The 20,236-nt window shown below is 37.0% G+C and overlaps 2 protein-coding genes across 7 annotated transcripts in view; one reads left to right on the top strand and one right to left on the bottom strand.

Moving 5' to 3' along the window:
• Nucleotides 1-8,337, top strand: part of CP (ceruloplasmin) — a 59,240-nt gene extending 50,903 nt beyond the window's left edge. Inside the window, exons 19-20 of the mRNA XM_054481108.2 lie at nucleotides 4,696-4,800; nucleotides 7,876-8,337. Of these exons, the coding sequence (XP_054337083.1) occupies nucleotides 4,696-4,787 (92 nt within the window). The 3' untranslated portion in view covers nucleotides 4,788-4,800; nucleotides 7,876-8,337. The remainder of the gene's footprint in view (nucleotides 1-4,695; nucleotides 4,801-7,875) is intronic.
• The window catches only part of HPS3 (HPS3 biogenesis of lysosomal organelles complex 2 subunit 1), a 41,658-nt gene that overhangs the window by 2,225 nt on the left and 19,197 nt on the right, over nucleotides 1-20,236 (bottom strand). The window contains exons 6-16 of one of the 6 annotated variants that reach the window (XR_008501536.2): nucleotides 20,095-20,176; nucleotides 17,134-17,288; nucleotides 15,581-15,689; nucleotides 13,243-13,424; nucleotides 11,934-12,114; nucleotides 10,496-10,729; nucleotides 8,418-8,603; nucleotides 7,873-8,061; nucleotides 6,799-6,906; nucleotides 3,503-3,709; nucleotides 2,760-2,854 (exon numbers count right to left, since the gene is read on the bottom strand). Coding sequence is in view for 2 of the 6 variants with exons in the window: in XM_054481111.2 (XP_054337086.1) it covers nucleotides 2,760-2,850; nucleotides 3,503-3,709; nucleotides 6,799-6,906; nucleotides 7,873-8,061; nucleotides 8,418-8,603; nucleotides 10,496-10,729; nucleotides 11,934-12,114; nucleotides 13,243-13,424; nucleotides 15,581-15,689; nucleotides 17,134-17,288; nucleotides 20,095-20,176 (1,724 nt within the window). In the remaining 4 variants the exon portion in view is untranslated. Of the gene's footprint in view, nucleotides 1-2,759; nucleotides 2,855-3,502; nucleotides 3,710-6,798; nucleotides 6,907-7,872; nucleotides 8,062-8,417; nucleotides 8,604-10,495; nucleotides 10,730-11,933; nucleotides 12,115-13,242; nucleotides 13,425-15,580; nucleotides 15,690-17,133; nucleotides 17,289-20,094; nucleotides 20,177-20,236 lie in introns of those variants that run through there. The other 5 variants (XM_054481111.2, XR_008501538.2, XR_008501537.2 and 2 more) reach the window with 5 other exon arrangements.

Below are 20,236 nucleotides of genomic sequence, written 5' to 3'. Positions count from 1 at the left end.
CCTAAATTTTTCTTTACACAAAAGAATGAACTGCCTTTGTTGCTAAAGAGTTAATGAATAAAGCAGCAATGGTTTATAGAAAAGATTCCTAGTTCTGGAATCCAGACAGACTTGGGAAGAGATCCAGACTCTTCCACCTACTCACTGAGTGGCTTTAAGAAAGTCATTTAATCTTCCAAGTCCTAGGTTCCTCATTTATGATGTAGTGGTACTGTCTGCTAGCTTCCACAGTTCATGTGAAAATTAAGCTAAAATACAATGATGCACATCTGACATAAAATCACACCTTAATAAACAGCAACTACTAACTAGCTTACAAAATGTATGTGAAAAATATGAATTATTGATGTTTTCCTATCAAAGCAGTTTACTTACCTAAATGTAGAGCTGGTAAGTAGTATCTCAGAAACAAAAAAACTGAGTTGGAGAGCTAGTGTGGAGTTGTTACAGAGTCAACAAAAATCTCACCACTTCCCAATTCTCCTCTTCTCCCAAATAAGGAGGGGCTAATACAGGTTATCACTCCAAGAACAAGGACAATATCTTAAATTCATAGAGTACTTTAAAAATTAATAAAGTACTTTCATGTATAACTTCTCTTTAATTCCTTCTAGAATCCTTTGAGGTTTTTATTTAATCCAAGCCCCATCCCAAACAGGGTAAACTAATGGGTATTAGGCCTGATTTAGGGTTGGGAAAATTGAGGCTAAGAGAAGGTTAACATTACTTGCTCTACTCCACTCACCAGCTTCCTAAATCTACAAGTTACATATAAATGATATATCTAAATGTAAACCTGTACCCTTAAAATCCTCCAGCATGTCTAGAAAATATTTGTCAAAGGTTGAAAATTTCTGGATGGTGGGATTTTAAATGATTTTTAAATTTAATTTTTGTAATTTACCACAGTACCAGAATTTTTAAAAATAAACATGGTTCATTACAAAAACAGTATTGAATATTTCCTTAAAACAAACAACCCATCCACTAACCCCTGTTTTAATGGTTAGGCATTAGTGTGGCAGTTGTCAACCAGGAAAATTTTGTCCCACAGGGGACATCTGGCAACATCTGGAGACATTTTTGTTTGTTATAACTCTGGGGCAGTAGTATTGGCATCTAATGAGTAGAGACCAGGGATACTGTTTAATATCCTAAAATGCACAGGGGAAACCCCCACGCACATGGACAATTATCTGGTCTAAAATGTCAACAGTGCCAAGGTTGAGAAACGCTGTATTAGAGAGATAAGAAATCCAAACTCCTAAGCATGTAAGTCCCTGAGCTTCATCTCCAACCTCACCCTCTTGCAATTTTGCCTAACATTTAACTTTTGATTCAGTCCTGAACTTCTCATTTAGTCTCACGACATTAGAAAACTGGGTTGCTCTAGGACACTTAGTAAGTAGCAAACCTGGAACTCAGTTCCAATTCTCCAGATCCCAATACAAGGCTCTTTTCAGTGTACAACTGTTAAGAAAACACCCTTCTGTGAAACGAACCTAAAGTTCTTCAGCTGTCTCCCTTTCTAATCAATGAACAGTTACAGAATGCTTCCTATAGGAGAGGCATGTTGCTGGTGAGGAACGTGTAACATGAAAAATGAATAAAACACTATGCCAGCTCTTGAGGTATTACAGTCTAATAAAGGTAAATCACACATGGCACTTAGTCTCATTAGCCATACACACACACACGTATGCACACAAATATATTTTGAAGACAGAGAAAAATGCAACATTTGGAGGAATGATTATGGGTGAGTTGGGGTGGAGTGTGTGGATGTGGATCAGAAAAGGATGAAGAAAGAGTCTTCTGATTAAGATAATGATGATGCTGAGGTGTAAAGATGCGGGATGTCTGTACTGGAAAGTGCTCCACTAACACAAACAGTCAGTGATAAATTATGTAAAGTGTATGCAAGTGGGGCAAAGCAATCAGACACCTGACACTTCCATCTTCTGAAAACCTAAAGCAATCAGGGAGATGGGTAAGACAGAGAATAAAGTCACCCCTTTCCCTTCCCCATCACAAGCATACAGCTTTAATTAAAGGGGGATCTTCAGAAAAATAATCTCCAGTGGCCACTGACTCGGCCTTACATTTTAAAAATCAACTGTCTTGGCTGGAAAACACAATTTCAACACTGTCAATTTCTAATATTTTATGTGCTCTGCAATTGATATACCCATACCCTTTGTCATCAGGAAAACAACTAATTATATTAACACACAGCAGTATAGAAACATATTACATATCTACCAAGATTTATGATTATGAATTACGAAAATTCAAATAACTACTATGCTGTAAAATACGGTACAATTTAGATACTCAACTTTTAAATCCTTGAGGTTGTTATTCATCAATACTTGCTTATAATTATGTTTAATAGTAATGATCTTAACTTCCTACATGAAGTAAATTAAGTACTCTGATCATTGATAAAAGATATAATTGCCTTAATGACTACTCACATTTTAAAACATTGCTGCTATCATTTTCTATGACTGTGATAATTTGTTAAGTGTTTGAAAGGATTAAGTTAAAAGAACATCAGTTCTGTGACTAGGAGATAAATCAATATCAAATGTCAAGGGGAGGGTATGTGAATGCTGAAAATAAGCTCCCCAGATGGTTCTGAAAGGCTCTTGGGCTCACTTGAGAATCATATGAAAATACTTGAGAAAGAAGGCTTCACCAAATTTAAAACTGAAACTCTTAAGTTTATAATCAAGCAAAAAAAAAAATCATTTTACCTTTTAATGATGACAGGTAGAGTTGATATTTCTCTCCACCACATTTTATTCTCTGACAAAGTTCAGGCAGCAGTTTTTTCCACCACAGAGTCTATCTTAGGAAAAAATGAATAAATTTTAGTTTGATGCATTTTATTCTCAGATTTCAAAGGAGAATAAAAAGATTGTGCAGGAAAGCACGGAGCAAAAATACATCATTTTGTCTAAGGCAGCTAACTTTGTTATAACATAAGTTATATCAGCAGCCAGTCTTCTGCCTTAACTGTAACATAAAAGTCAGGTTTGTAACTTGAAAACCCAGTAATACATATATTGTACATATGTACATGGCTATTTTCAAGAAGTAACAGACATATCCCATTATCATCTCTTATGTGGCAAGAAGGAAGGAATGAAGAAAAAACAGAACTAAGGTCCAAAATTCTTCTAATTTCTAAACTAAAAACCGTATGGCAGAGAAAATATTTTCCCATCATACACTGTTCCCAAATCTTCAGGTAATCAACTACTTCATCTCCAAACAAAAGATGTTTAATGATGATAATATACCATCTCCACATATTTTAACAGCATTTAATAGTACTCAAAACACGTAACATATTAAACATATATGCTCAATGGACCCACACAGACTTATGAGGTTGGATTAGCATAAATTGTCCCCATTTTGCAGCAAAGGAAATGAGGTTATCAAATCTGATTATCACTGATCAAGCGTAAAAACATAATCTGAAAAAGCATACCCGGTTCTCTTCTTTCAGTTCATGATTAGCATATGGAATGACTGCCTCCGGGCATCTCTCTAACAATATGTCTAAGCACTGTTCATACTCTTTCAAGCGTGTACGACACAGAACATGGACACTGAGGCCAGCAATAGTGTCTTCTGAAAGTGGCTCCAAGAACGGAATAATGGAAGCTATGTCAAATGAAGGACCACATATAAGAGACTATGAACAGAAAAGTGAAATGTTATGAAATGAGGCACCTCAAAAACTAAAACACAACATACAGAATTCAATTTCTTAAGACTAAACCTCACTTGCCAAAAATAAAATCGAAAGAATGCCATATTAGAGCACATGCATGTGGTCCTTATTTAATAAATCTAAGTATAATATAATCTTGAAACTAGCTGTAGTTTAAAGATCTCTTTAATAGAAAGCAATCATTTTTAAATAACATGATTTTATTTGCTTTGTGTGGACTGCAAATTAAAACCAATGGGCATTCTTTAGGACTCTATCCTAAGGGAATAATGAACATTGTGGTTAAAGATTTATGTCCAATGATGTTCACTGCAAGAGTATTCGCAATATTGAAAATTTAGAAGTAATCTACATGTTTAACAACAAAGGATGAGTAAATACATAAGGCACACTCAGATAATGGAACATTACACAGCCATCAAAACTATGTTTTCAAAGGCTAGTTAATAAAAAAAGTTTATGATAAAATAAGTAAAAAAATTTCAATACAAAATTATATTCTGAACATGATCAGTTTTATAAAATCTACATAGGTAAATGCACATACGGAAATACTGTCGGAAGAGCATGGCAATTTGAAACAGCACACAGCATGGGACAACAAAGCCTACTCTCTGTTTTCTTTACACCTCTTCCTGTATTTTCCAAATTTTCTATAAGCATGTGCTACATACATATGCAAAAATAAAATTTAACACTTAATAAGACTAAAGTGATTGTTTAGAACTAATCATTGTTATCAATACCACTTTGTCACAAGATGAATAACAGGGGGCAGTATTATCTCAGAATTTACAACTTTACCAATATTTACTTTAAGCAATTAAACTATAAATAATACTACTGTTGATTCTACCACCAAAATAATCTCCACTTTCCCTTTCTCCAGGATAAAGATGAGATAGTCACGTCCTAATTTTCTTGTCCCTGTACCCTTTTTGCTACAGCATCTTCTGAGACTCACAGGAGAATATGGAATGTGATCTACCCAATCACAGTCAGTGTGATTATTTTATTCCAAATATCTACCAAGGAATGACCAGGAGAATAAGGTTGGTCCCTTTTCTTCCTGCAAGTTTAATAAATTATTCATGTGAATAATTTCCTGACAATCAGATAGCAGAGATGAAATAAGGTTGATAATCTCTCACTCAAAGGGTCTCCCAACATGGAAGAAAAGAGATTACCTCTATATTTAACTCTTGACTAATCCAGATAATGGGGAAGGGAGTGGGGGCAGTAGGAAGGAGCAGGGCATGTGTACCAAATTATGACTGAAATGAAAGTAGTCATAACTTCAACTACCCATGAACTTTTACTTAGTTTTATCCATGTAATCAAGAAGTTTGAAAGTAAGGCCAGGTGCAGTGACTCACACCTGTAATCCCAGAACTTTGGGAACCCGAGGTGGGAGGCTTGCTTGAGCCCAGGAGTTGGAGGTTACAGTGAGCCATGATTGCTACTGCACTCCCATCTGGGCAATAGAGTGAGACTCTGTCTCTTTAAAAAAAAAAAATTATAAAAGTTTAGGCAGACTATGTTTCTCCTTCAACAGCAAAGATTTTGCTCCTTTAATAGCAAAAATTTTCCTCCTTTAATAGCAAACATTTTCCTTTTAAAATATTTTAAAACAAATTTTAAAAGATCACTGAATTACACTTTTTCAAGCAATGATTATAAATATGCTTTAAAGCTTTATCAGGGGAAATTTAATAGCACTTATTCCAATTACAATTTTAAATATGTAATTAGTGTGTACGATCTAGGAAGGCAAAGCTCCATCTGTCTTGTCCAGTGCTCCCCATAACATCTACAGCACATGCTCAAGCAATATTCGTGAAATGAACAAAATCTGAGGCTAGCCCCTCAGAAGCCTTTGTATCACAATGGTACTAGAGACAAGAGACAAGAAGAATCTTCTTTGGTTATTTTTTAAAGAAGCACATAAATAATGCCATCTCTGGGAACACCACAGCCCCACCTGAAGGCTGAGTCTAAGCAATATGGCCTCTTCAGCTTCCCTCCTCTAAGCCCCATTCCCAATTTGACATTAAGTAACAACTACACTTATACCAGTTCCCATAGTGTAAATGAGGTATTGCAAATTCCAAAGCCTAAAGAGGCCAATCAAATGATGAAGATGCATGAAGGCAGCTGGGATAAGGAAAACAGACACTCGGCATTTGGGTCAGGATGCCACAAAGATGATAACTCTGCGGGAGGACAGTGTGAGCACTGCCCAAGGAGGGGCTGCGGGTCAGTCCCAACCCTCAGGTCAGAAGCAATGAGGGCCTTGGGTTAACGGAGCTGCTAAATTTTTCAAGAGTGACTTGAAACTCAGAATTCTTAATAGGAAATCTTAAGTTTTGTATGTTAGCACCTACACTGGGAAGACCAAAGAAAACAGACGTGGGAATTATATTCGTTCTTTGGGCCACTGAACTACATTAAATAAAATCATATGCTCATGTGGCCCAGCCTGATGCTCCAAGTCAAATGTGGACTTTAATTCTCACTGCCAGCCAAAACACTGTTGCAGTCAGAATTATTAAAGGATGATCCACATTCTCTAATCATCCCCCTCATTTCTGAAAAATCCTTTTCAGGAGCTGGATAAACTAACTACTTTGACCTGTTTCTTATAAGAGAAAGAGCAGTGCCTGGCTTGGGTTAGAGGCCTAAAATGTGTAAGTCAACACTAACAAAAACAAACTACATCAATAAAAACACCACTAAACATTTGCCACACTTTCATTTCACAAAGTGTTTTCAAGCCCATCCTGAAGATGAGGAAATCAGCCAGGAGACTTGGTGAAGTTCGTTCATCCACCTGCAACGAAACCAGCCGCTCAGCACAGGTGTTCCATCCATCATCAGTTTCAGGCAGAGGCAGGCATTCCCTCCAAGTCTCCTGAGTATGCCTAACTATGGATTTTGTCCCTCAAAATTCTACATTCTAGATTAACAGGACACCTGGGGTCTCAGCAAATTTAATCTTATACTATATTATAATATGCATTTTCATAAGAAAAGTAGGTATTTTTACTTACCTGTAATTTTGAAAGATCTTCTGTATAATTTTTATCAGCTAAAGAATCAGATGATATTAAGACGTGAACCCATGGATGAATTAAGCCATAATGACTACAGGCATTTATCTAAAACACAAAAGAATTTCTCATAAACAAAATATAACAACAAAAACTTGCTTATCCATTCCACAAAGAGCAAAGCAATCATTAATTCTCTGCCATGTCATAGAATTAGGTATACACTTTCCTGGGAATGGGAAGGGAAGTTTTTAAGAATTTTTCCCCTGGAAAATATTTCGGTCTTGCTTGCTTCTACACTAAATATTTCCTTATATTTTAAAATGTAAATACTCCAAAGAGGCACTTTCTAGCAAAAAGAGCAATACTGCATTTAAGCTAATTATACCTAAAAAGAATATTGGAAATAATTTTTATTAATACTACTTTCTTTAGAAGGCAAAATACCTTTCATAAATTCTCAAGACAATTCCCAAGAAGCCCTGCTTATTCAAGAAGTTGGTAACTTTTCCACTTAACCCTCCATTAGCCATGGCTAATGAGCTGGGACAGAAATGGGCTAGGAGCAAGAACGGTAGCAAGAAGGGTAGAAAGAGTTGTTACTGGCTGCCTCAAGTGCCACAGAACAGCTCCTGTATGTGCAACAGACAGGAAATGGGGGCCCACTAAGGAAGTCTCCCTCCTACAGCCTTCTGCAGTTCCTCTCCCACCAAGGAGGTCTGCAGATGTCTTCTCTCTTATGTTCCACTTAATGATCCTCTGCTGAGGAAGGACAGATGAGGTGATGTTCTGGAAGAAGTCCCTTTCTCCATGCTTTGGCAACTGAGCTACCACTGCAAGTAAGTGAGGGACATTAATAAGTAGAGGACATTCTTTAGAGTACAAAATTATTTAAAATGTAGGCCACTTCAGTTATAGACAAATTTTAAGTGTATTTTTAACTCCTGCATAAATAAGATACCTGGTAATAGAAAACTAGGTTAGATTTTATAATAAGTTATTAAAAATAAGAAGGTATGTTTTTGTAATGGGCAATGCATGAGTTAAATTTAAGGTATTATTCCATTATCTTACCAGATCCTCCGATGTTCGCAATGGTGTGGTGTCAGGAGGCTGCCTCTTAGACAATCTCCAGATGTACTGTGATGTGAGTTTGAAAAAGAGTTCCTGAAGTACCACGTCTGGGAGACATGCCACTAGCTGAGCTTCCCAAAAGTCTACCAAGAGCTGAGGAATTGTATCTTCATCCTTAGCACAAAGCACCTTGAAAACAGTAAAAGAAGCCTCTATATTCCAGATAAATATAGCACTGATAAAGCGACAGCTGGGCTGAGTATCACAGCATCACATGGGCCATGCAATTAATAATTTACCATTAGCATTAGCGCCATGGCAAAAGCAAATTTAGACATTTTTAAAAGGAAACAGATTCTAGATTGTACAAATAAAGTTTCTTCAGATATAGTCTTTTAATTAGTACTTTTATCTTATAAACTGATTATGTATGTCTGTTTTTTCAATAAACAAACAAATGAAAAACTCACTTCTCTTATTCTGTCCCTCCCCACCACCAACTTAATGAGGCCATCCAGAAAAATCACATTTTCAAAGTGACAAACCTTAAAAAAGGAATCTGCTTCTTCAATTCCAATTTTATTGTTCTTCTGCAAGCCCAGAACTGAAGCCACAAGCAATCCAGGCTGAGTCTCCTTCAAGTGAAGTGCAAGCTCGGTTGGAACAATCTGTCCCTTTCTTTGTTGAACCAACAGCCGAGGTTCCAGAATGAAGCCACATACCAACTTCATCTTCAGATAAGAAAGAAATTTAGGAACAAAAGGTACCTTGTATTTAGATTGTCCATCTTAGAAATACTAAACATGCTAGTGCATTCACAATGCATGGTTAAGCTATTAATAATTTAATCACAGGTTTTTCTTTGACTATAAAGGCTAGATCTTACCCAAAGAAGGACACCACTGACTGTCTTACAGAAGTTACTAACATTTAACTAACTAAGCGTCAAGGTGTCCTATTTTTTGTACAGAGCTTTATATTTAAATCTACTTGATTTGAAAATGCAGTCAATTTTCTGTATTCGTGGGTTCCACATCCATGGATTCAACCAACCACAGATCAAAAATATTCGGGATGGCTGAGCGCAGTAGCTCACACCTGTAATCCCAGCACTTTGGAAGGCCGAGGAGGGCAGATCACTTGAGGTCAGGAGTTCGAGACCAGCCTGGCCAACACGGTAAAACCCCATCTCTACTAAAAATACAAAAATTAGTCAAGCATGGTGGTGCACACCTGTAATCCCAGCTACTTGGGAGGCTGAGGCAGGAGAATCGTTTGAACCTGGGAGGTGGAGGTTGCAGTAAGCTGAGATTGCGCCACCGCACTCCAGCCTGGGCTACAGAATGAGGCTCTCAAAAAAAAAAAAAAAAGGGGGGTGGGGTGGGGTGGGAAACTGCCTCTGTTCTGAACATGTACAGATTTTTTTTTAATTATTATTCCCTAAACAATGCAGTATTAACAACTATGTACATAGCAGCTGACATTATATTAGGTATTATAAGTAATATAGAGATGATTTGAAGTATATTGGAGAAAGTAGATAGGTTATATGCAAATACTATGCCACTTTACATAGCAACTTTAGCTTCTGTGGATTTTGGTAACTGTAGAAGGTTCTGAAACCAATCTCCCATAAATACCAAGTGATAACTAATATATCTTAAGTTTTTTTGAAATTATGAAGAGAAAATTCATTTTTCTAGAATTCTACTCTTCAAAACGGAAGACATCCCGATGTTGACTTGCTCTCCTCATCATAACAAAGCATGTCATTTGTACAGTGATAAAGCACTTACGTTCTTCCTTTTTTAGCAACCCAAGTCATACTGTGGGCTTTGGCCAGTCTGGCAAGAAAACAGTGCAGGAGCACAGTTTTCTGAAGTCAGGCTGCCCGGTTCAATTCTGGTTCTACCACTTAACAGCTGTGTGACCCTGATGAGTTACTTAACCTCTCTGTGTCTTAATTCCCTCATTTGTATAATACTCCTACCTTATAGCATTATTAAGAATTAAATAATATATGCAAGGAGCTTAGAATAGGCCTGGTAAATAATAAGTGTTCAATTACACTACTTCTTATTTTCTTCCCTTAAATGATTAACACCTTTGGTAGTGTCCCTAAATGACCTCTTTTACAAGGGAAAGTCTGTGTTTCTTGGTACACCATTCAAATGTCCAATCCTCCATAAAGTTATCTGGGATTTTCCCAAGTGGGGGCTATTTCTGCAACTACTAGACTCCTAAAGCTCATGGCTAATATCCCCTTTGCTGTTCTTAAATACATATTACTCTGTGCTTTTCCAGTGCACACATCATATCCCTCATGCCAGATCACATCATCCCCTCAGAGCAGAGCCTGTTCTTCAGTACCAAGCTCAGTGCTCTGAACACACTTGACACTAAGTTGAAGTCTTTGGATATCCACTGCTGTCATTTATCAGTCTTATTTATTTTTCATTTGCCAGATCTGAAGTCCCATTTGGATCACTTTGTTTCTAATATTGTCTGTTTTCCATTACAACCAAGAATATATGAGCCAGAAAGAAGCCAGAAGACAGCTAAACACTTCAAGAATACCAGGTCCTATTTCAGCCTTCTGTTAGCACTGGGCAAGGCTCCATACCTCTGAATGGCTTTTCATTTCATTTCTGTGCATGTCCAGATCTCCCATTTTCAGAGCCACTGCTGCCTTGGTCAATGTCACTAAGATCGATGAAAACCCAGAAGTATCCAGCTTCCTTAGATAGCTCATGGCAGTTAAAGGATTAATATTCTTCATAGAAGGACTACAGAGAATATGGGGCACTTGCTTTGGCTCAGCCACATAAAACATCTGAACCACTTTTGCTGCTAATTCCTTTGGTGAGCATGAAGGAATAAAAGGAATAAAAGGTCAGTCAGCCAGAAGAAAGCAACAAAATCAGCAAAACATATGCGCAAAAAGCCAAGACACAAACATTCCAAGTAAGATAAAATTATAGTATAATGTTTTAATTTTAAAAAGACAAAACTGATACTAATACATGGGAGGCCTGAGATAACCTGAAGTGATCTCTTTGCTGATTATAAGGAAGAAAAAGCAATGAAAATATGTACCAGGTTATGACCAGTGTTTCTAATTTTAACACTTCAGAAGAAGAAAATAAACATTTGATTGAATGACAATATAAATCCATCATAAAAACTACTATTTAGTTCAAAATATACCCAATTAAGTAATTTATATGAGAACATTTCATTTCAAAACCTTAAAATATTTGATACCACAATTTCTAATGTGGCATATTTGCATCCAACCATGTATAAAATACATGAGGGGTTATCTTTTCTTTTCTCTCTCTCTCTAAGGCAGTGTTTTTCTGTATTGCCCAGCCTGGAATGCAGTGGTATAATTGTGGCTCACTGTAGCCGCAAACTCCTGGGCTCAAGCGATCCTCCTGCCTCAGCCTCCTGAGTAGCTGGAACTACAGGTGTATGCCACCAAGCCCAGCTAATTTTTTAATTTTCTGTAGAAATGGGATCTTGCTATATTGCCTAGGCTGGTCTCAAACTTCTGGCTTCAAGTGATACTCCCACCTCAACCTCCCAAAGTGTTGGAATTACAGATATTAGCCACTGTGCCCAGCCCTAAAAATAATCCTTAATAATGTCGTTAGGTCACTGGCCTAAGGTCAGAGTTTTACAAGTGAAGTTTAGGACACAAGGAGTAAGGGACAATTAGGGTTGCGGGAAGGACTGCAGATGAGAAGATGGAAGGCAAGGCCCGCATTCTGTGTAGCTCTACTGAGGACATGCTACTGTCACTGGGCAGGTGTTGAGACTACAACAGACCACATGTCCCTGTCTGTATAATGAGAAAGTATGAGAAGATTATCCATAAGTTCTTTTCCAAGCTATAATTCTAGCTTCATTAATGAAGAAAAGGTCACATTACTTTTTTAGAAAAAGAGTATCAAAGAAGAAAAATATTTGGAATCTGATTTCTAAACAGTACTACATAAAATAAACCATTGAAATGAAATGTTAAAAATATTAGATATAAAACATAAAACTATAATCACTTCACTTAATTCTTCATCCAGGTTTTCATAAAGTGAATGATTAATGTAAAAGATTAATCCCCTCTCGTATTTCTGTAATCCATCCTCTACTGTCCAGTCCATTCGGGCCAGAACTTCAGCCATAGACAAACCAGACATCTTATAGTATGGCAAGGTGAGATGAGAATGCTGGGAGTCAAGCCTAAAGGGAAGGAAATGAAAAACCTCAAATTTGTCACTTTTTTAAAGATGGGGTCTCACTATGTTGCCCAGACTGATCTCAAACTCCTGACCTCAAGTGATTATCCTACCTCAGCCTCCCAAAGTGCTGGGATTCCAGGTGTAAGCCACCATGCCTAGTCAAATTTGGAATTTTTAAATCTGGATATCTAACACATTCTATAACAGAATATATCAGGCTTTCCAGAAGATAGAAATTCCAAAATGCCTTTCTACTGCCATTAGTAACTGAAACAAACTCTTTAAGTTTTATCTTACAAATTTCTAATTAATGCAGTTTCTTTTTGCCTGCTCATAACAGAAACAAAAACAACAATTTAAGTTAATTCTAATATTCATGATCGGACTCTAAAATAATGGTGTTCATAGGAGGAAAAGTCTGTTTTATTAATTTTTAACCATTCATGTGGATCAAGTAAGTCTGAAAACAATCATATGCAAAAAAATTTGTAAACATTACTCTCAAAAATAAAAACATTATTCATACCAGTGTCCCTTTCTGACATCATAAAAGCACTGACTACTAAGATCAAAATCACAGACTGTCCAACTGGCAGCTCTCCCTTAAGCTAGCAAACAATAAACTAGTCATACCTCTCTAATGATTAGAGCTGTTTAACAAGGTAGTATTTATAATCATGTATGTATTAAACTGACTCATAGATGGTGGGAAAAAAGCCCGTCAGCTAAGCCCTTGTCAGAATGGAAAATAACCACTTTGTTTACTTTTAGGGTTTAATATGTCCAAGTCTACTAACAAAATATATGTTTTTAATGTCAGGGATTTTCAAAGCCTGAGAAAAATGTCAAAGTCCTAAGTTAAATGGTGGGAAAATCACAAACTTGAGACTTACTGCTCATCTTCTAAACTGTGACTCCTTGAGAGCAGGAAATGGGTCACATTCATTTTTGTATGTTTAAGCCTAGCACAGTACCTAACAGAGTATGTGCTCAACAAATGCTTGTGGAAGAAGTGAATAAATGAACCACCTCCCCATTTATCAGGTAACTACCAGAGATGGAAAAGCTAACAAGTGCACCCAAAATTCAAGATGACTTCTGTAACAAGGTTCCAAGAGGTGTCACCCACCTGCTGTAACAGTCCCCAAGGTGGCCACAGCTTTCCTTAAATGCTTCCAAAAGCTCTGCCTTCTCTCCAGGTTCCAGCTGACTGGCATCCATCAGGGCAGCTCGCACTAACAGATGAGCCTCACTGAGAAGGTGAATGCAGCTCTGGGTTTTGACAGTCTTATAGGTATTGCTATAGGCTATCTAAACAAAAAAGACAAACACTAATGTTGCTGAAGAGAGACTCTCAAAAGTTCCTAAGTTCTTAAAAACATTTATATATTTTGTCAGTAAAGTTAACATTTGGACATATTAAACCCTAAAAGTAAACAAAATGGTTATTTACCATTCTGACAAGGGCTTAGCTGAAGGGCTTTTTTCCCACCATCTATGAGCCAGTTTGATACATACATGATTATAAATAATACCTTGTTAAACAGCTCTAATCATTAGAGAGGTCCAAATAATCCTATAATACTAATAATACTGTAAACTTAGCAACAATTTCATCTCGATAAGACTAGTGAACATGTTAATATTTGAAATAAACTTAAAAAAAAATTGTGATTTAATTCTTTCTCAAATTTAGACTGAGTATTCTTCCCTTATTTTAGTTTTGATTGGTAAGTTTAGGCTCTACTACATCTATTTCCATAACTCATAGAGGGCTCATGAAAATTATCACTAGCTAATCTGACTCAATCAATATATTCAGACTCTAGCAGTCAAATCACCTAAATGAAGACTTTCAATTAAGCAAGACTGAAAAGACAGGGCACAGCTAATATAATAATTGGCATTAAATTATTGGCAGGGACAAATCAGGCAACACCTTGACATGATGTTCAAAAATTAACATCACCAAAGAGGGGCAGATGAACAGCATGTGCCTCCAGATGTGATACCCTTAACATAAAAATCATCTATGCAATATTCTGGCTGAAAATGCATAATCTGAATCTAAGGATTAAAAAAAAAAGCAAACCCTAAATAAGGAATACTCTCAAAAAAAAAGTAGAGGGGAAAACTATATTTTTCAAAAATGCTCATGTCATAAAATATAATGAAAGGCTATAGAAATATTCCAGATTCAAAGGAGGCTAAAGAGACATCATAGTTAAACACACTACCTGATCCTAGACTGGGTCTTGAACTGGAGAAAGGGAAATGCTATTAAGCCATTGGGTCAGTTGACAAAATTAGACTATGAACAATAAACCAGATAAAGCACTGTGTCAATGTTAAATTTATTAAAGCATACTACTGTATTGTGGTATGCAAGAGAGTATCCTTATTCTTAGAAAATATACGCTGAAGTACTTAGGGGCAAAAGACTGATGTATGCAGTTTACCTCCCGAAGAAGAATCAGAAAACAGTGTATGTGTGTGTGCACAGAAAGCACAGAGTGCATAAAAGAGAGAGAGAGAGAGAAGCAAATAGGGTAAAATGTTGACTGTGGAGAAATCTGTGTGGGGAACGGGAATATATAGAATATTCTTCTTTTTTAAAAAAGAGTCAAAACAGTCAGGGTCTTGCTGTGTCACCCAAGCTGGAGTGCAATGGTACGACCATAGCTCATTGTGGCCTTGAACTCCTGGGCTCAAGTGATCTTCCCATCTTAGCTTCCCAAGTAGCTAGGACTACAGGTATGTGCCACCACAACTGGCTAATTTTTTTATCTTTTGTACAGATGGGATCTCACTATGTTACCCAGGCTAGTCTCGAACTCCTGGCCTCAAGCAACCCACCTGCCTCAGCCTCCCAAGGGGTTGGGAAGAATATACTTATTCTTGCAATTTTTCTGTAAGTTTGAAATTGTTTCAAAATAAAGAGTTAAAATAATTGCCAGGGATGAGTAGGAAGCTGTCACTCTTAGATCAGTAAGGATGCTCCCTCTGGGTCCCTCCCCCCAGGACAATGCTGCAGTAGCTGTGGTGCCCTGGGACAATCTGCTAACATTTCTAAATAAGAAGAGTGGGACAGGGATACATAATCCTAGATTTATTTATTTATTTATTTATTTATTTATTTATTTATTTATTTGCTCCATTTCTTAGCTATCTTTGCTAGAGTTCAAATTAAGGTCAAAGACTATGTTTAGATTGGCCAATCGATCTTCTTAGGAGAATAGGTATGAATAAGGTAGTCTTATGCTAGTGAAGGGAATTTCTACTGGTTCCTCGGATGTCAGAAGCTGTAACAATGAGGAGGCAGAGAGAGATACACATTCCACTGTCAGACAGAGCCAGGAAGCTGAATGGCTGTGGCATCTTGAATGTATGATAATTAGAATCAATTTCTGATCATTAATTTCACTCTAAATATCTACAAACAAGAATCAGAAGTTTGAAAAGAGTACCATCTCTTTGTACAGTTGCACTGGTGAGATCGTATTCACAATATACAAATTCCACCCAGCCTCAGCTACAGGAGGTATTTTGATTTTAACACTGGTATCTTTTCTAGAACTAAAAGCAAAACAAAGGACAAGAATTTTAAAATGACATCATTAATAAATGGTAGTTGTAAATGGTAAATATTGGATATAAAATAACTATAAAATCATTTTCATTTACTATTTTCTTCAGTGATTAACTGTACACTCTATTTTTATGGAATATTAGTTCACAATACTACATAGGCTAACTGCATTTAATATTGTAATTTTCATGTAATGATAAACCAACTGCTTCCAATTCACTCTGCAAGTATTCTCAAATGAGCAATAAGTTCAAAGAACAGGCAAGTCCCATCAAAAGGAAAAGATCCTTGACTGCAGAAGTCCCTATGTCCAGGCTCTTTTCTGCATTTGACTTTCATGAGTCTAGCATGACCTAAGCCACAAATCTAAGCAGAAGCAACATCATGGCTGCTGAGAATATGATGAAGACACATAAAACTGTTAAGTCTGCTTAAAGCACTATCTTATCTCTTGCTTTCACTATGTGATACATTTTCTTTAGTGTACAATCTTTTAAAATTGTTTATCAAATGAATTAGAATCTTTAAAAGATCATTTAAAAAATTATACTATTAGAATGTCAAATGTGCAAGACTACAAACTGCTTTTCCTCTCGCCAGAAAGCTTTTAGGATCAGTCAGCTCCAGACCACTCTGTGTACAGTCAAAGTGATCAGTTACCAAAGTCAACCTCTGATTCCTGTTGATGCAACAAAGTGCAGCCACTAACAATTTGAAAAAGTAAAAATCTATGTTAAAAATAACCTATGTTTGATATGAAATACACTATATGCTTCACTCCCTGAAGAGATTTCTTTCTTGATTAAATTTTCCTTAGAGAAATTAGATTGCATTCTCTACCACTAAGTAGGAAAACATCAAATAGAAGCATAACTAGTCTGGAATTAAGCATTCTATTCTAAACAATGGGAAAGCAGAAACCTAACAGATAACAAGAGATGAATGTTATCAAAGTACAACTTTATTTTCAGATAGATCAGCACATATCTATAGATCATAAATGTGCTTTAAGGTAAGACATACATTATTAATTTCTTTCATAATATCAGAAAATAATTTTAGATAAAAATGTAACTACTGAAAGGGTCAAAGAAGAAAGACAGTAAAAAGTCCTGTAGTTTCAATTAGCATTATAGGCTCAGTCTTTCCCATTAATTACACAGAAAAGCATGTCCTTTAACTAATCTAAAACACCTTTGATTTTTACTGAAACTATTTTATAATCCATTTTCTCCTAAAAGTTCCCAGGTCAGTTATAAAGTGTATTACAGAGATTGTTAGAAACTTCTTTTCTTTCTCTGGAAAAAGACCACCATAAAAAAGCCATTTGATCATTCTAAGTTATGATTTGAAAAAAGATAAACACAAAATATACCAGTTACAACTCATTCCAGAAACTGGCAGGAATGCCTGGGGCAAGCGGATGCTTACAGAAGCCTCTTGGGTGACTGTCTTCTCTCTGGAATGGCCTCAGGTTCTGCTTTAGTCAAAAGTATGATGTGGTTTTTAAAGTGACAGATGGCTTTCAAGCCTATGAAAAGCTGTATTCTTAAAGCACAGACATCCATACTAACAGGTGGGCAAGCCTAGTAAAGGAAAATCACACATTTAAGCAAGAAATAAAGGTACATGCACTTCAATCTTCAAAAATCAGTCAGTTTATTTGATAAAATCTCTTCTGCTGCCACCATCCCATACCCACCACCACTAAAAAACAAACAAACAAACAAACAAAAAACCAACCCAAATTCCTATTCTTAACAGAGGAGGTTATTTAAACCTATGTAACCAATAGTGTATTCTATAGAGCTACTCAGCCAACAAACTCAGTTATTGATTGATTGAATAAATGCGGAGAGGGTCCCACAGCTGCAGGAACTTGTGTGTGTGCCCCACAGAGTGGCTCCACAGATACCTCCAGGAGAGGAAGCTGGTACTCTGCCACCCAAGGAAACCCCCACTACTAGCAGGATGGTTGGGGGTACGCCCAAATGGGGTTTTAAGGCAAAACCAGATACTATGAAAGGACATTCTACTGCTTGTAGAGTACATAAAATGGTTTCTTTGCGGATGTGTGTGTGAAAGAAATGCTTGTATGTTCCAATGGCCCCTGACTGTTAGTCTGTTAGGTATGAATAGTGCCTGGAATGGCTGACAGGCTGGGACATGTCAGATAAACTAGAGGAGCCAGGCTTTTGCTCTTGTAAAGGACTATTAATTCAAGTAGAATGAATAAGAAAACTAATGGAAGAGCTCTATTCTGGGAGCTCACAAAATGATGCTGCCAGGACCCTGCCTTCTTGTCCATGCATGCTGTTTTGATTCTGAGGTCATCTTCATTGTTACCTCCATGTAAAAATGGTTAAGGTGGCTTGGTTAGTGCTGAGGAGTCAGAATCTCAGAGGAAAAGGAGACAGACCACAAGCACTTTCAACCAGACTCTTGAGGTTGTGAAACTTTTTTCAGACATCACAGCTCCAAAGCCTGAGTCAGCAGGTGGGCTACAAGTGTGCTTGTTTAACTGGCACCTAGGGCTTCAGAACTGGTGGAGTCGCAGGAAAGGAGGAACCATGAGCTGTGATTATGCCTTCCGCCTCCTACCTCCACTGGCCTCAAGGGCAGCACACCTCCACCAGATGCCCACCTCTCCTTATCCCTCCCCTTTGTCTCTTCCTTGTTCCTTCATTCTGCTTTTATAAGACTCTGAAAATACATGGAATTTTTTTTTTCCAAATGTACATTGATCCTACTTCAATCTATTAGGTACTTTAAATTACACCATCACCCCTATATAAGCCTATGTCTTTCTGAGGTTTGAAAACGCAAGGAGGGGAAAGAAGAGGACAAAGAATGGAAGTTTTATTTTTTTAATCTGTTACTTTTCTATTTTTACAAAGAAAATAATACTGATTTTAAAATAATCTCTCAAAAAGGCCATGTGTGTATCTTATACAAACAAAGGCACAGGAAATCTGTGGTTCTGGTTTCCCAAGAGGCTGACAGCAGGCAGTAAGCCTGGTCAGCAACAGAAAAACCACAGGCAGGCCATTAAAAAGGGTCACTAGGAACTCAGAGACCATGCTTTCCATAAAACACTATCATACGACACAGTTTGGGTGACAGTGACTGTGAAAGTGTATCTCAGACACATTAGGCTCTAAGTCGGGGCTGGCTCATTAAGATAACCATCATTACTGAAGGCTTATTTTTCTGGAAAAACGTATTCCAGTTTCCAGACAGATATAAACCAATTTTTGAAACACAGAGCATGATAATTTGGGAGCTTCTTGCAGCATGTATATTCCTAACAAATATCCAATTCAAATAGCTTATACTTCAGAAGTAAAATAACATAGATCAATATAATGTAAATGATCAGTGTATTTCTGAGAACAGAAATTCAAAGTCAGAAAACACCGAATCTCAACATAATAATGCCTACATTTATTCTGTGGTCAAGAGGCGTTTTTTTTTTTTTTTTAGAAACCAAGCACTTTACTTCTCACTAAAAATGAGATTATTGATCTACCATAACCATTAACTCTTAGATTAAGTACAGAAGGTTATCAAAGGCTTATAAAATACAGAATTACAGGCATAGCTAATAGTATAAATAAATCATTTTAATGCATTGTATTCAATTTTGTGCTCTTAAGTATATTGATTTCTGGACTGTTTTATTAACAGCTCTGTAAAACTGCCACCAATATTTCCATTTAATAAAATACAATTGGGCCAGGCATGGTGGTTCATGCCTGTAATCCCACCATTTTGGGAGTCTGAGGCAGGCAGATCACTTGGGCCCAGAAGTTCGAGACCAGCCTGGGCGACATGGCAAAACCCATCTCTGCAATAATAATAATAATAATAATAATAATAATAATAATAATACAAAAAAAATTAGCAGGGCATGGTGGTGCACACCTGTAGTCCCAGCTACTTGAGGGGCTGAGGTGGCAGGATCACTTGAGTCCGGGAGTTCGAGGCTGCAGTGAGCTATGATTGTGCCACTGCCCTCCAGCCTGGGTGACAGAGCAAGACCCTGCCTCGAAAAAATTAAAAGTTAAAATTAAAAAAATAAAAAATAAAATTGTAGCATACTATAGTTGTGAACTGGTCTCAGTTCACTTTTTATATTCTTTACCAAACTTTAAAAACTAGGCACTAAATCAATTTGGAGTGAAATGTTCGCAAAGCAATCTTAAAAACTGTCAACTAAGCCATGAATCACAAAATCCTCACTATTTTATATCCAAAAGTTCTAATTCAATACATTAGACAACCTTAAGCTCTTTCGTTCTTACCTAGCTTAGGTCTGAGAGCAAATCTACGAGTATTCATGTGCTCCTTTGTGATCTTAAGGTTTCACTGTCTTCATAAGCCAGTTCTTACCTTCAGGGTGGTGTCCATGTACGGGTCCTCCTCACGAGCTGCCGCTGCACTGCACCGCACAGTGAAACACTGCAGGTTGTTACTGAGGAGGAAGACACAGGCTGCTGAGCAAAGTGAGGCCAAGAACCAACATACCCACAGC

Source organism: Pongo pygmaeus, chromosome 2, assembly GCF_028885625.2.
Source record: "Pongo pygmaeus isolate AG05252 chromosome 2, NHGRI_mPonPyg2-v2.0_pri, whole genome shotgun sequence".
NCBI lineage: Eukaryota > Metazoa > Chordata > Mammalia > Primates > Hominidae > Pongo > Pongo pygmaeus.
This window is presented reverse-complemented; position numbering and strand designations above follow the sequence as displayed.